The sequence below is a fragment of the Scyliorhinus torazame genome, chromosome 7, assembly GCF_047496885.1.
Source record: "Scyliorhinus torazame isolate Kashiwa2021f chromosome 7, sScyTor2.1, whole genome shotgun sequence".
NCBI lineage: Eukaryota > Metazoa > Chordata > Chondrichthyes > Carcharhiniformes > Scyliorhinidae > Scyliorhinus > Scyliorhinus torazame.
This window is the reverse complement of record NC_092713.1, coordinates 274710628-274725077: the sequence shown is the minus strand read 5'-3', so window position 1 is coordinate 274725077 and position 14450 is coordinate 274710628. Positions and strand designations below refer to the sequence as shown.

The 14450-nt window shown below is 53.3% G+C and overlaps 1 protein-coding gene across 1 annotated transcript in view; it reads left to right on the top strand.

Annotated features, from left to right (window-relative positions):
• Positions 1–730: 730 nt before the first annotated feature.
• LOC140427048 (organic cation/carnitine transporter 2-like) overlaps positions 731–14450 on the top strand; it is a 271913-nt gene continuing 258193 nt past the window's right edge. Inside the window, exon 1 of the mRNA XM_072512494.1 lies at positions 731–858. Coding sequence (XP_072368595.1) covers positions 799–858 — 60 coding nt within the window. The 5' untranslated portion in view covers positions 731–798. The remainder of the gene's footprint in view (positions 859–14450) is intronic.

Sequence of the window (14450 nt, the reverse complement as noted above, 5' to 3'; positions counted from 1 at the left end):
TGATCATATCGCCTGGCACTGAACCTTTTCGAAAGACTGAAACTCAGTGACTAACTAGCTAGTGAAAGGAAAATTTCAGTTCATGCTCATTCTTTATTCTTTATCACAGCGCTGCTTTTGATTTGATCCTATGTTCAAATGTAGAAACACTCTCAGAAACTGTGACCGTTTATATGGAAATAGAACAACCAGTGATAACGGGACAGTAAGGCTACCAACCTCATTTTCAGGCCATTCTTCGCTGCCCTGTTAGTGCCTGTAAAAGAAAATGTGCATTTATAGATCATATTCCCACTTTGTTTCTCTTCCATGGATAGCAATTTTTCCAAAGGCCATAAACCAAATAGCAGCAGCAAACCAGTGTCTTCCTTTTGGCTGACACTGTCATCTATTCTGTCAATTGTTACTCCTGCTCCATTCCTCTGACTTGAGTTCAAGTTCCCTCTGCTGGTGTAAAATGGGAAATAACTCATCAGATTAGATACAGGAGAAGCGATTTAAAATCAGCAACAAGGGCTCACGTTGAGAGAAATGATTATACTTAAGTAGCTCCATACTGGAGAAATTGAGTCATACAGGATAAATATATTTTCATTGAACGGAGATGAGATATTGTACTTGTGCCTCATAACATGCAGATGCGATTTTTTTGTGGTAAAGAAACATTCCTGAGATTTCCTCAGGGTAGCAATCTCTGGCAGATTGCCACCCGATGGAATTACGCATGTTGGGCTTGCACAGCCCCTGGGCGCGATCGAACGGCTACGCTGTGCCCGAAAAGCAGCTCATTGCTGCGCAATGTGGGCGATAGAAGCCAGGAGACCCCACACCCGGGATCTACCCGCCGTGCGACACCACGTAAGATGTTAATCCCGCGATGTAAATCCGTGTAAAATCATTATAAAACTGCAAGCCTCACTCTAATACGAGGCACGCGGTGCGTTAGGATCTACCCCCTTCAACTCAGAGACCTCAGACTATTGCCGTTATGTACTGGTCTCTACAATGGGGACCAGACAGAACCGCACTCGTTGGGGCCTCCCACGGGATTAGCAGCCCCCAGGTTTATGCTATTTGGGCAGGGTGATGCCCTGACATGATGTCACCCAGGCATCCTAACACTGCCAACTTGGCACCCTGACAGCGACAGCCTGGCACTCTGGTAGTGCCACCTGGGTGCCAGTTTGGCACTGTCAAAGTGTCCAGCTAGCACTGCCAGGGGCACCGCCAGAGTACCAGGGTGGTGCTGCCAAGATGCCAAGCTGGCATTTTTCATGTGGTGGCGATTGGGCTGGGGATGCCCTGTGCAGATGTTGGCGGGGTGTGGGGGCTCTGGGAGCACCTCATAATGAGTTGGCACTTCGGGGTGGGGGTCAGGGATTGCATCAGGGACTCCAGAGATCGGGACACCATTTAAAAATGGCATCCCATCCATCATTACACTGAAGAGAGCCAGCAAGCGGAGCTCCTCAGTGCAAAAAACGTGGCTGTGTGCAGCCTCGGCAGCGGGTTCCTCTCTGAGGCACCCTATCTAACCCGAATGACGTTCAATAGCGATGTGTTTCTCTGCGCTGCGATGCTGGGAAACAGGTGGGTAAAGGCGCTCGCTATGGGACTTTGTTCCCATTTAGTTAAATTGCACTCCCTGTCTCACCCAACCTTCCTCACTCAGGTTGGGTGAGACAGGAGTAGTGAGATGTGCCCCCGTCTGCATCGGCGTGGAGCAACTGGGGAGCAGAGAGGTAAGAAACGCCCCCTTTGTACGGCACTAGCTACGGTAAAGGTAATGTTTAAAGGGATAACTTAAAGTGGTTCAGACCTTGAGACTGGTGACCCGGGTTGGAAACCCAAATAAAGGGGAAGGTGAGATTATGCCAATTCTGCACTGCATTGAGAAATGTACCTCCACTACAACCTTGGCATTAATGGGAATGGCCTTACAGGCCATGACAAAAAAATCCAAGTTGATTATGTGGTACCATTCGAAGCACATATGTTTTTGGTCATGGTTGACGTGGATTCGAAGAGCTTCCATCATGAAACTGGCAACTACGGGATAGACCAGGTATTTGTAAGATCCGGGTGACCTGAATAACCCATGAGTGATAACGAGCCATGTGCAGAAGCATTGAGCTTGTAAATCAGCAGCTAGCACGTAGAATGTTGTGGATTCCTTAAATCACCGACATCAAGGACTTCCAACAAGGTAGGTTATTCCTAAGCTCATCAATCACATGCGGTACTTGTGATCTGCCTGAGACCCCGGGGATAATTCCCACGTCCCGCCACATGACCTCTTTCATAGCTGTGTCATTACGTTATCACGTGACCACTCGGCCTACACCTGCCCTGTTTATGTTGGGACACCTGGTGGCATATGGTGTGACAGTGTGCGCTAGAGGAAACATGTACAGATAATTATGTAGCATACAATTAAACCGATAATGCATAACTATTTACATATACATATATATATTTTTATATATATATATATATATAGAGGCACGGATTACGTTGTAGCAACTGGTGCATAGTCCATCTTGTCTCTTTCTCCGCCCCACCCCTGGCTTTCTGTCGGAAAGGAAACTGAAATTCAAAGTCAGTTCTAGGCCAAGTGGTTCAAAAGTCTGGAATCTTGTGTTCAGCCAGCTTTGGTGCCCTGAGTGTGTGATTACACTGGTTGGTGGTGTAGTGTTTCTTTGGCCAGTGTCCTCACTGTTAGCAACACGGGATGTTTCATCTGTGTGTTTGTCAGGTGCAGGATTCACAGTGTTGGCCTCTGTAGGAGTCTGCATGCCCACTGGTGCAGGGGGCGAAGAATGTGCAGAGCTTCTGGGGAAGCACCCTGAAGGATTCTGGCCAGCCTCTTATGATGACATTGTACAATTTTCTGCATGTGATGTCCACCTGTAAAACCTGCTTGAGTTCTTGAATTTGATGAGAGGACAACACCCCTATTGTCATTATATCTCTGTCTTTCTCATGATCTGCCTGGTCTGCAGTGGGTAGGAAGGCTCTGGAGAGGGGATCAGCCAAGTACAGCTCCTTATCATGTTTGTAGACAATACTGAGGCTGTAACTTTGCAACTTTAGCATCATGCATTGCAGCCGTTCAGACACAGTGCGGAGAGGCTTTTTTAAGATAGTCATGAGTGGTTGATGATTGGTTTAACAGTTGCAGGACGACCTTCTATGAAGCCATAAAATTTCTGACCGGCGAAGACTATAATAATCTTTATTATTGTCACAAGTAGGCTCACATTAAAACCGCAATGAAATTACTGTGGAAATCCCCGAGTAACCACAGACCGGTGCCTGTTCGGGTACACAGAGGGAGAATTCAGAATGCCCAATTCACCAAACAGCACGGCTAAATTTGCCATTTTAGCGGCTTAGTGCCGGCTCAAGCGGAGAATTCACGGGCGTTTTACGACGCCAAAGTCGTCGCCGAACCCTCACTGATTCCGGGACTTTTGAGAGGCTAGCAGTGGCGCCGGGTGAAACTCCCAGCTCCTGTGCCAAAAACGGCCAGAGAATGGCTGGGTCCCTGACCACACATGCGCACGACGATGACCGACAGCTGTCACGCAGTACAACATGGCACTGGTCGTGCACGGACCCAACCCGCCATCCAAGACCCCACAAGCCACCCCCTACCAGTCCCCCCAGCCCTCGCAGAAGGCCAGCGGCACGGATTCCGGCCGAGTGTGGCGGTGCTGGACACAGTTCGCAGCCACCACGCCGGGTTCCTGACCGCTCAGATCACACGCCAATTCGGCACATTGGGGGTGGAACATCGCGGGAGGGCCTGCCAATGATGCGCCAGCGCTGTTGCAATGGTGTGAAGCACGCAACACGATTACGCTACTTCCGAAGGATAGAGCATTGCTGACCGGCGTCAAACCGGCGCCGGCCCCGATTTGGAGTGGTTTCACTGCCCATTCGCCGATTACGATATTACCATCGGGCAATGGAGAATCCCGCCCCACATCTTTCGGGACTTGTGGGAGGAAACTGGAGCATCTGGAGGAATCCCCCGGAGACACAGGGAGAACGTGCAGACTCCGCACAGACTGACCCAAGCAAGAATTGAACCTGGGACCCTGGCGCTGTGAAGCAACAGTGCTAACCACTGTGCTGAGTATGAAGTTCCTTTTCAATTTGTGCACAATGAGTCCCAGTGAGGGCTCTTGAAGCAAAGGCTATTGGTCTGCCATTCTGGATGCAGACTGCACCAAGTCTGTGCTGGGAGGCGTCTGCTGGCGGGTGCTCGAACGTCAAAGTATTGTAATCCTGATGGGGCTGTGAGGAATTGTTTGAGTCTGTTGAAGACTGCTGCGTGATGTTCTTGCCAGCACCATTCAACATTCTGGTGGAGAAGTTAAAGAAGTCAAGTGACCTCTTTATAACATGGGAAAAACTTTGGAAGATAATTTCTCATACCAATAAAGCGCTGTAAAGCGTGCTTGTCCATGGGAATGGCTATCTGTCATCTAGTACTTGTCTTGTCTGGATCGGGCTTTGCACCAATGCCTTTGAGTAAATGGTCCGGTTGACCACAAATCTGCATTTCACAGGGTTCGGCTCTAATTGAATGGCCCTGATTTTCCAAGGACAAGACAAAAATGTGTATCATGTTCTTGCACAGTATGACCTCAAACAAAGATGTCATCAACAATGATCTCGCAATATTAGCCTCCAAAGTATTGCTCCATGCGCTGTTGGAAACCTCATTGTCAGTGGTGATCTCATGGATCATATGAAGAAAATGATATTTGCCTATCAGAGGCATGAATGTGGTAAGTTTTGAGGATTCCTCTTCCAGCAGCATATGCCAGAACCTATATTTGAATCGAGGAGCACCTTGGTATTTGGCATGTCTGCTATCACCCGTTCAATTATCTTCATAGAGTGACGAGTCTGAGCTGTGCATTGTTCAAGTGCTCTGGGTGAATGCATATTCTGACTGTTCCATCTTTCTTTACTACGGGCACCTTTGCTGAACCAATTCTATAGCCTTGTCTATAGGAGTAAAGACACCTCGTGCTGTCATCCGATGTCGCTCATTAAAGACTTTCTGCTTCATGTCTACTAGTACACTTCAAAGTGCTCACACGACTGCTGGTAACAAATCATCTAGTCTCATGGGTATGCAACTGGTACCTTACCAGTGAGGGCCGGTTTAACTCTGTTGGCTGGACAGCTAGTTTGTAATGCAGAGCAAGGTCAACAGCACGGGTTCAATTCCCGTGCTGGCTGAGGTTATGCACGAAGGTCCACCTTCTCAACCTTGCCCCTAGCCTGAGGTGTGATGAGCTTCAATCACCATCAGTCAGTTGTTCCCCTCAAAGTGGAGAGCAACCTATGGTCATCTGGGACTATGGTTACTTTACTTACCAATGCTCTGGCGACCCGGGTTCAAATCCTGCCACTGCAGATGGTGAAATTTGAATTCAATAAAATCTGGAATTAAAAGTCTATTGATGACCATGAAACCATTGTCAGTTGTTGTAAAAAATCACCTGGTTCATTAGTGTTAGGGACCCATAGCAATGTGGTTGACTCTTATCTGCCCACTCAAGGGCAATTAGCAATGAGCAATAAATGCTGGCACAGCCTGCGATGCTCATGTCCCATGAAAGCATTTAAAAAATGTAACAGTTGAAGAGGTCTCTATTTGCTGTCATCGCTGGGGCTTGAAGTTGCACAACATGCACATCTGGACCAAGTTTTACATTCTGGTCAACTATGTGTAACTTGAATGTGAATTGTCTATCTGCCATCCGCCAGAAGGTGAGTCAGGGTGCTGGAATCTGGTGCATCATACACATCTATTTCCCTAACCTTTGATTTAATAGTAGATTATTCTTTGCTTCAGTGTCAGTCTTGATTTTAAGTCTGACATTGTGGCTAATTATGTTGTGAGTGGTGAAGATTCCACTCTTTCCTGTGACGTTGTCAACACCGTCGCAGTAGAGTGTTGTTGGAGACTCTGGTTGAGATCCAATTAATTTACCTTCCTGACGCTCCGAACCTGGGAGGATCCTGATGCTGCCATGTTGCTGATGGCAAAGGATGGCTGTTGGGGTTTGGATCTGCAGCACTTAGTGGTTCCATTCCCTGAATTTGTTACATCTTTTACCATTTACAAAACAAGTTGTTCTGCTGGATGGTTGCTGGCCGCTGCAGTTACAGCAGGGTGCACCCCACCCCACCCTCGCACTGCGAATACCTGGGGCGTCATTCTCCGACCCCCCAGAGGGTCGGAGAATGGCCGTTGGCCGCCGTGAATCCCGCCCCCGCCCCCGCCGAAGTCTCCGAAGGGAGAAAAGTCGGCGGGGCGTTAATGGCGCTGTGGTGTTGGGTGCTCTGGTGCACAGATGAGCCAACACAGTTGTATGTGGTACAACTCTATTTTATTATAACTCTTATAATACAGTTCGTTCTGGATACTCTGCACGTGCTGTCTCCCTGAGTGTGTTTGGTAACAGATGTGTCCTGGTTCTCCTCTGCAGCTAATACTGACCACCGGGGGTCGTGTCTGTGCTTTTATATCTTTCTGTCATTGGTTGTGGTGTTGTGTGTTCTGATTTGTCTGTTGGTGTGTCTATCATGATGTGTGTGTTTGAATATCATGACATCCCCCCTTTTTACAAAGATATGTGCCTACGTGGTTATAAATATAATTGTGTCGTGAGTGCATCGAAGAGTGTGTGTGTGTGTTATGTACAGCGTGTGTATATGACGTAACTATTTACATGGGGCGATGTCGGGTGCGTCACACTAACAAGGTTGTACCATAACAAAACTTGGATGCGAGAGAGAAAAAAAAAAAACTTGAACATTGGTCTGGTCAGACGATATCTGGAACAATAAACAACAACAGGTTATAATACAGAAGTGTTTGACTTTTTGAACGTATGAACAGCGTTATAAGTCCAGTCTAATGGGTGACCGCCTCAAGAATGGGCTGGTCCTCAAGCCGGTTCAGCTGTGGAGATTTGGGGTCACACTGGTTCACCTTGGACTGTTGGAGGTGATGCTGTTGCCGAAGTCTCTACTTTACCATTTGTTGTACTTCGTGCAGTGCTTGGTTTTTTTCATTCGTGCAAATATAACATTCAACATCTTTGTTAGTGGTGCCTTGGCTGTGGTTTGGTTCTGGTGGCGATGGAAGGGGCATGATCCGTGGCATCTCCACAAAGTCATCCTTGGGAACCAGTGGAGGATCCGGCGTGTGCGTACGGTTCAGTTGCGAGCGTGGAAGGGTCGAGCCATCGAGGGTGGAAGCGGTGCGCTGCCACCGCAGTCGTCAGTGGTCCCACCGTGATCGTCGAGTGCCTCGGTACGCACTAGGCGAGGTCTGTCACCTTGCACCTTTTGCATGGGAAGTGGGATGCTGTCGTCACTCGTCTCACATCCCGTGGATAGATCCTCATTAGCAGCTTGCTGTTCACTAGGGTTGGGTAAATTGTCAGAGTTTTCATCTGGTGGTGCACACCATGTCGGTGGACTGTCATTGTCTTGCCGTTGTCCTTCATTTGGGCTTTTCTTCTTTGGAATTTTAAATCTTCCCCCAGACATTGCAGAACCTTGTTTATTACCCCCAAATTCTCCCATAGGTATGGTCTCGAATATAGGATCCAATGTTTCTATCGACATTGTACTATTTTCCAAAGAACATTCCGTTTCACTTTTCTTCTCAGGTGCCTCATATGTATCTTTGTCTAATGTACATGCCTTCATGGTCTCTGGGTCTGATTTTGCTGGGACTGGCATGGTCACAGTCTCTCTTTTACTGTTCTCAATTGCCCACATTATACTCCCCATACATAACTGCTTAATCACTGGGGTTAGTGTGGTACAATGGATAATCGGGTCGACCTTATCTGCATCTTCACCATTAGTGGAAAGCACACTTGGTTCACTTGAAACTGCTGTGGGTTTTAAATTCGTTATCTGGCTACTCGATGTCGGTGTCCTCAGGATTCTTGCTCCAATGTTCTGCTCAATAATCAGTGGAGCGTGTATAGGTTCAATGCAATTAATGTTTCCCTCAAGGTTTGAAGAGTCATTACTGACTAACTGCTGGTCTCCGAAGTTGGGATTTTGCGGTGTTGTGTTGAAGGGAGACATTTGTCCCTGCTGTAGATATGATTCAGGTTGTGTTATTTCCATTACCTGAGGATCAATGTCTTGTCCATTTTTTCGATCCGTACTAAAACACTGGCAATTCTCAGTCTGCTCCTTGCAAGTTAAACATTCAATTAATTTCGTTAGCAAATCCTCAGCATCCTTCTGTGGCCGTGCAGCATTATTAATCTCTGTTCGGCTATAATGATCCTGAAGGTCAGCGCATAAACCTTTTTTCTTCGGGCTTGGACGAGGCGATTCCTTTGGCTTGTCTTCAGTTGGGCTTGAACAGTCTTCAGCGCTGTGCCCTTCATTGTAGCATGAGAGACCGTCATGTTCATGCTGCTGTGTAGTGGAGCATGGTAGGCTGTTATAGCCTTCTTGCTGTTCACGTGAGCATGGCAGACTTGCATCGTCTGCCGCTGGTTGGTCAGGAGAGGTTGCTAGACCCTCATGGTCTTGTTCCTGCAAGGACTGCGCTCTGGAGTCTTGCGTTCCTTCCATCGTGGAGTCCGTCCACGAGCTCTCTGTGGAGGCTTGTGACACTGGAGTCACTTCTTGTTCGTGCAAGGACTGCGCTCTGGAGTCTTGCGTTGCTTCTATCGTGGAGGCTGTCCACGAGCTCTCTGTGGAGGCTTGTGACACTGGAGTCACTTCTTGTTCGTGCAAGGACTGCGCTCTGGAGTCTTGCATTTCTACAATTGTGGAGTCTGTCCACGAGCTTGCTGTGGAAGCTTGTGACACTGGAGTCACTTCTGGTTCATGCGAGGACTGCACTCTGGAGTCTTGCATGTCTTCTTTCATAGAGTCGGGAACGTTGAGCGGGACGTGGACCACGCTCTGTGTGGCAGCAGGGCACTCTCCGTGTGCTTGCACCGCTCCCTGTCTGTTAATGTCAGGCTGCAGCATCATCCGGTACTGATAAGTTGGAACGTCATATCTGCTGGATTGAAGATCCTCAAATCCGAAAAATGAATCCGCATCTGCGTCGGATTCAATGTGGGGGCCGCCAATGTGCAACACGAAAGGTTCGTCCGAGTCATAGTCATATAGGACCACGGAGCTATCATTGGGCTCGCGAGGTCCGGAAACACTGTAAAGATCGTCATCGAAGTATTCAAGGTCGGAATCATCGGCTTGTGCGTAGGTAACTGCTTGTCGGAGGGTTCTTCGGAGGTCAAATTCATCTCCTGGGTCAATTTGCGGCACTGTGCTGTCATTCCAGGTGAGGGAAGGTTGTTTTACAGCTTGAACAGATTTTTGTTTTTTTGATTTGGGACGTTTCCCTTTTAAATTGGATTTGGGACATTTCCCTTTTAAATTGGTGCAGTCTGGGGCCTCTGACATCCTGACGCTCGGTATGTAGCACGTAGGAAGCGACTGCGCATGCTCAGATCGCGGTTCCTTTACCGATGGCCGTTTTCTTGACTGCGCATGCGCAGCATCTCGCGCATGCGCAAACGAAACTTCCGGTTCTGCGCACTGCTCGCGCAACTGTGCTAGCGTTATACCTTTAGCAAGATGGCCGCCGACCTCGACCCAGCCTTCTCTCAGGCCCGGGATTTTGGCTTCTGGGAATTCGGGCTCCGGGATCCCAGCCACGAGGTGAGTACTGCAGCTTTTCTTACCTTTATTTGCCGATTGGATTGCGTTTTCTTCACAGTACTTGGAGAATTTGTCCAGGACTGCCTGGTAATCGTACCTTTGCTGCCTCCTGAAGAACCTGAACCTTGTGAATATTTCTCTTGCCCTTGCACCGGCGATGGTGAGGAGAAATTCAATTTTTTCGCTATCATCCAGGTCTTGGAGTTCAGCTGCCACCAGGAACAATTCGAACATTTGCCGGAATCGCCGCCAGTTTTCGCGGAGATCGCCGTAGCACTGGAGCGGCTGCGGAACCGGGAGCTCTATCATTTTGCCTGGGCACTGCTGGTTGTCTGTGTACACTGAGGTATGCCGGCAGGTATTGATCCACTCCTGTACCATGTGGTGTTGGGTGCTCTGGTGCACAGATGAGCCAACACAGTTGTATGTGGTACAACTCTATTTTATTATAACTCTTATAATACAGTTCGTTCTGGATACTCTGCACGTGCTGTCTCCCTGAGTGTGTTTGGTAACAGATGTGTCCTGGTTCTCCTCTGCAGCTAATACTGACCACCGGGGGTCGTGTCTGTGCTTTTATATCTTTCTGTCATTGGTTGTGGTGTTGTGTGTTCTGATTTGTCTGTTGGTGTGTCTATCATGATGTGTGTGTTTGAATATCATGACAGGCGCCGCTGCCGCGGAGAATGTCACGGGTCTGCGCAAGGCAGCCGATTTTCGGCCTGCCGATATTCTCCCTTCCGGATGGGCCGAAGTCCCGTCGACGTGATGACCGTTCACGTCGACGTGAATCAAACCTCCTTTTCATCGGCGTGACCCGGTGCTCCAGGCTCACGCCGACCAGCGAGGAGGTGAGTGACGGCCTGGGGGGTTGGCTCTGGGCAGGAAATGGCGTGGCCGCAGACTGATTGCGTGAGGAGAGGTGTGTCTCGGCTTGTGTGTGTGTGTGTGTGCGGCGGGGGGGGGGGGGGTGGTTAGAGTAGGCTGGGCTCCGGGGGAGTGCCGGGAGGGGGTCCGTGCTGGGGTGGAGGTTGGGGGTTGGGGGGGGTCCGTGCCGGAGTGGAGGTTGGGGGTTGGGGGGGGTCCGTGCTGGGGTGGAGGTTGGGGAGGGGGTCCGTGCTGGGGTGGAGGTTGGGGGTTGGGGGGGGTCTGTGCCGGGGTGGAGGTTGGGGGTTGGAGGGGGTCCGTGCCGGGGTGGAGGTTGGGGGTTGGGGGGGTCCGTGCCGGGGTGGAGGTTGGGCGTTGGAGGGGGTCCGTGCCGGGGTGGAGGTTGGGGGTTGGGGGGGGGTCCGTGCTGGGGTGGAGGTTGGGGAGGGGGTCCGTGCTGGGGTGGAGGTTGGGGGTTGGGGGGGGTCCGTGCCGGGGTGGAGGTTGGGGGTTGGGGGGGGTCCGTGCTGGGGTGGAGGTTGGGGAGGGGGTCAGTGCTGGGGTGGAGGTTGGGGGTTGGGGGGGGTCCGTGCCGGGGTGGAGGTTGGGGGTTGGGGGGGGTCCGTGCTGGCGTGGAGGTTGGGGGTTGGAGGGGGTCCGTGCTGGGGTGGAGGTTGGGGAGGGGGTCCGTGCTGGGGTGGAGGTTGGGGGTTGGGGGGGGTCCGTGCTGGGGTGGAGGTTTGGGGTTGGAGGGGGTCCGTGCTGGGGTGGAGGTTGGGGAGAGGGTCCGTGCCGGGGTGGAGGTTGGGGGGGGGTCCGTGCCGAGGAGGGTGATGGGAGGGCAAGTGAGTTGGTTCACCTGGCCAGGTGCCAGCCTCCAACAGTTGGACCCATGCGGTCCATGCCACCTGGCTGGGGGGAGGAGGGGATATGGGCAATGATGACATGTCGTCGTTCCCCTGCCCCCCACCAGGCCGTCATGTTTTCAGATCATCCAGCGATGTTGGCCGCCGTGGTGGCAGCCGCTCATGTCTATGTTGCCCTAGATGAGGAGGAGGAGGAGGAGGAGCATGCCAGAGAGGCGGCGCAGGCTGCCGCAGAGGGGCAGGCGGCGGCCGCCCAGGCTGGAGGGACACCTGACCGACAGGACGAGGAGGGGGAGGAGGACGTCGCGGCCCCACGGCAACGGAGGCACCCGAGGGCGCCCCGTATGTACCGGCCCCGGCAGTCATACCAGGACCTCACGGACCGGGAATGCAGGAGGAGACTCCGGATGAGCCGGGAAATCGTGGCACACATCTGCCACCTGCTGGCACACCTGTCACCGCGTGACACTGGCGGGGGACACCCTCTCCCCGTGTCCATCAAGGTTACGGTGGCCCTGAACTTTTATGCAACGGGGTCATTCCAGGCACCGAGTGGGGACCTGTCCAGCATATCGCAGACATCGGTGCACCGGTGCATCCGGGCAGTGACAGATGCCCTTTATGCCATGGCGCACCGCTACATCCGCTTCCCCGTGGACCGGGCCAGCCAAGATGCCCGGGCCGTGGGCTTCTCTGCCGTGGCCGGGTTCCCCATGGTCCAGGGCGCGATCGATGGGATGCACGTCGCCGTGCGGCCACCTGCAGATAACAGGGCCGTGTTCACTAATAGGAAGGGGACCTATTCGATGAACGTACAGGTGGTCTGCGACCACCGCATGATGATCCTGCACGTCTGCGCCCGTCACCCAGGCAGTGTACACGACTCATTCGTGTTGTCGCGGTCATCCATCCCCGGCATGTACGAGGGACGCCATCCCCGGCTGAGGGGCTGGTTGCTGGGCGACAGGGGCTACCCATTGCGATCGTGGCTGATGACGCCTATACGGAGACCACGCAATGAGGCGGAGAACCGCTACAATGATGCCCATGTAGCGACAAGGGGAGTGATCGAGAGGTGCTTTGGCGTGCTGAAGATGCGTTTCAGGTGCCTGGACCTCTCTGGGGGCGCCCTCCAGTATCGGTCAGATAGGGTCGGCCGCATCATTGTGGTGTGCTGCGTCCTGCACAACATAGCCCAGCAGAGGGGCGATGTGCCGCAGGCAGAGGAGGGCGGAGTGGAGGAGCAGCAGGAAGAGGCACAGTCCTCCCCAGATGAGGGGGATGGGGGCAATGGTCAGGGCAGACGGGGTAGACATAGGCGGGTGGCTGTCCACCGTTACCGGCTGGCCCAGCGGGCACGGGACAGACTGATAGACGCCCGCTTCACTGACTAGATGGGCGTGGGAATCGGGTAGTATGGCCACAGACCGCACACCATGGCAACAGCTGACCACCCACACCCCCCACCCATCCACCCACCCAGCACCCTCACCCCCCTCCCCAACCCCACCCACCCCACCCGCATGCACACCACCCCCCCCCCCCCCCCATTGCCGATCCACCGGCGGCACAACGGGCCGGGCTCACACAGTTGCGGGTGGACGCGTGTCTATCGCAGGCCATGGAGGATGATGACAACCCGCCCTGCGATGAGCTCGTGGCTCTACATCGTTGGACTATGTCTGACCCATGGCCACAGTACCACCATCCACCCGGACCATCCCTGCATGCGGCTGTGACACTGCAGCGCACGGTCCCGTCCTCTGCCCCCCCTAAAACTCATCTGTGCCCTGCACCCGTGCCAACTTACTCAGTGTCTAATTGTTTGGCCTTACGGGCCCTTTGACTACGTCTACGTGGTTCCCCAGACGGTACAGCAGAACTGGAGGTGGACTCCTGTGATTCCTGCCCTCTGACACTGGATCCCTTTGGCGGCCGTTTCCTGGGGCGTCCTGGCCTAGATGGGCCAGGCTGCGGCCCGGGCGACTGGGATGGCGAGCTGCCAGCCTGTCCTGCCCGTTGCCCACCCGATGCACCTGGGACGGAAGGGGGGGAGTCCGAGGTGTCGCGGTGTACCGGGACCTCCCCTACAGAGGGAGCCGGGACGGACCACACCACCTCCTCCTCCCTCGGGGTGCCCGATGGCCCCCAGGCCTCTACATGGGTGGGGGATGCGAACGGACTGGCCATCCGACGCCCCCCCGACATCTGGCGCTGCCAGTCCTGGAGGCCCGTGCTGGTATCGACAGGGGTCTGCAGGTTTGCAGCCATGGAGCCCAGGGTGTTGGCAAACCCTGTGTGTGACAGTGCGACGCCGGCTCGCACATGGCCACTGGCGCCGATGCCCTCAGCGATGGCCTGCTGAGACTGGGCCATGGCCTGCAGAGACTGGGCCATGGCCTGCAGAGACTGGGCTATGGCCTGCTGAGACTGGGCCATGGACTGCTGAGACTGGGCTATGGCGTTGAGCGCCTCTGCCATCTGGCGCTGGCACTGGCTCATGGCCTCCTGTGAGAGGGCAGCCACTTCCTGGGCCACAGACGCCGCCTGCACGGAAGGCCCCAGGCCTCGCAAACCGTTCCCCATGTCTGACACCGTCGCAACCATTGCCTCCACCGCGGACGCCACCCGTGCGGTGTCAGCCTGGGTGGCACGCATGACCGGGACCACTCCCAGCTCCTGGACGCGGGTGGACTCCTCCACCTGCGACTGCAGCCGCCGCAAGCCGCCCGTCACCCTCTTCGCTCGTCTCCGGGTCGGTGGTTGCATCGGATCTATGTGTGGGTGTGGTAACTGCAGGAACCCGGGATCCATCTGGGCGGCAGATGTTCGCTTGGCCTGGGCTGCCCTCCGACCGGCCGGTCCCTCTGCTGCTCCTACCTCCACCTGCTGTACCGGGACGGCTGTGTTGTGCGCACCAGTGAGTGTACCAGACGCCTCATCACTAAAGTGCCCAACCGTGGTGAGTGTTTCTGCGAT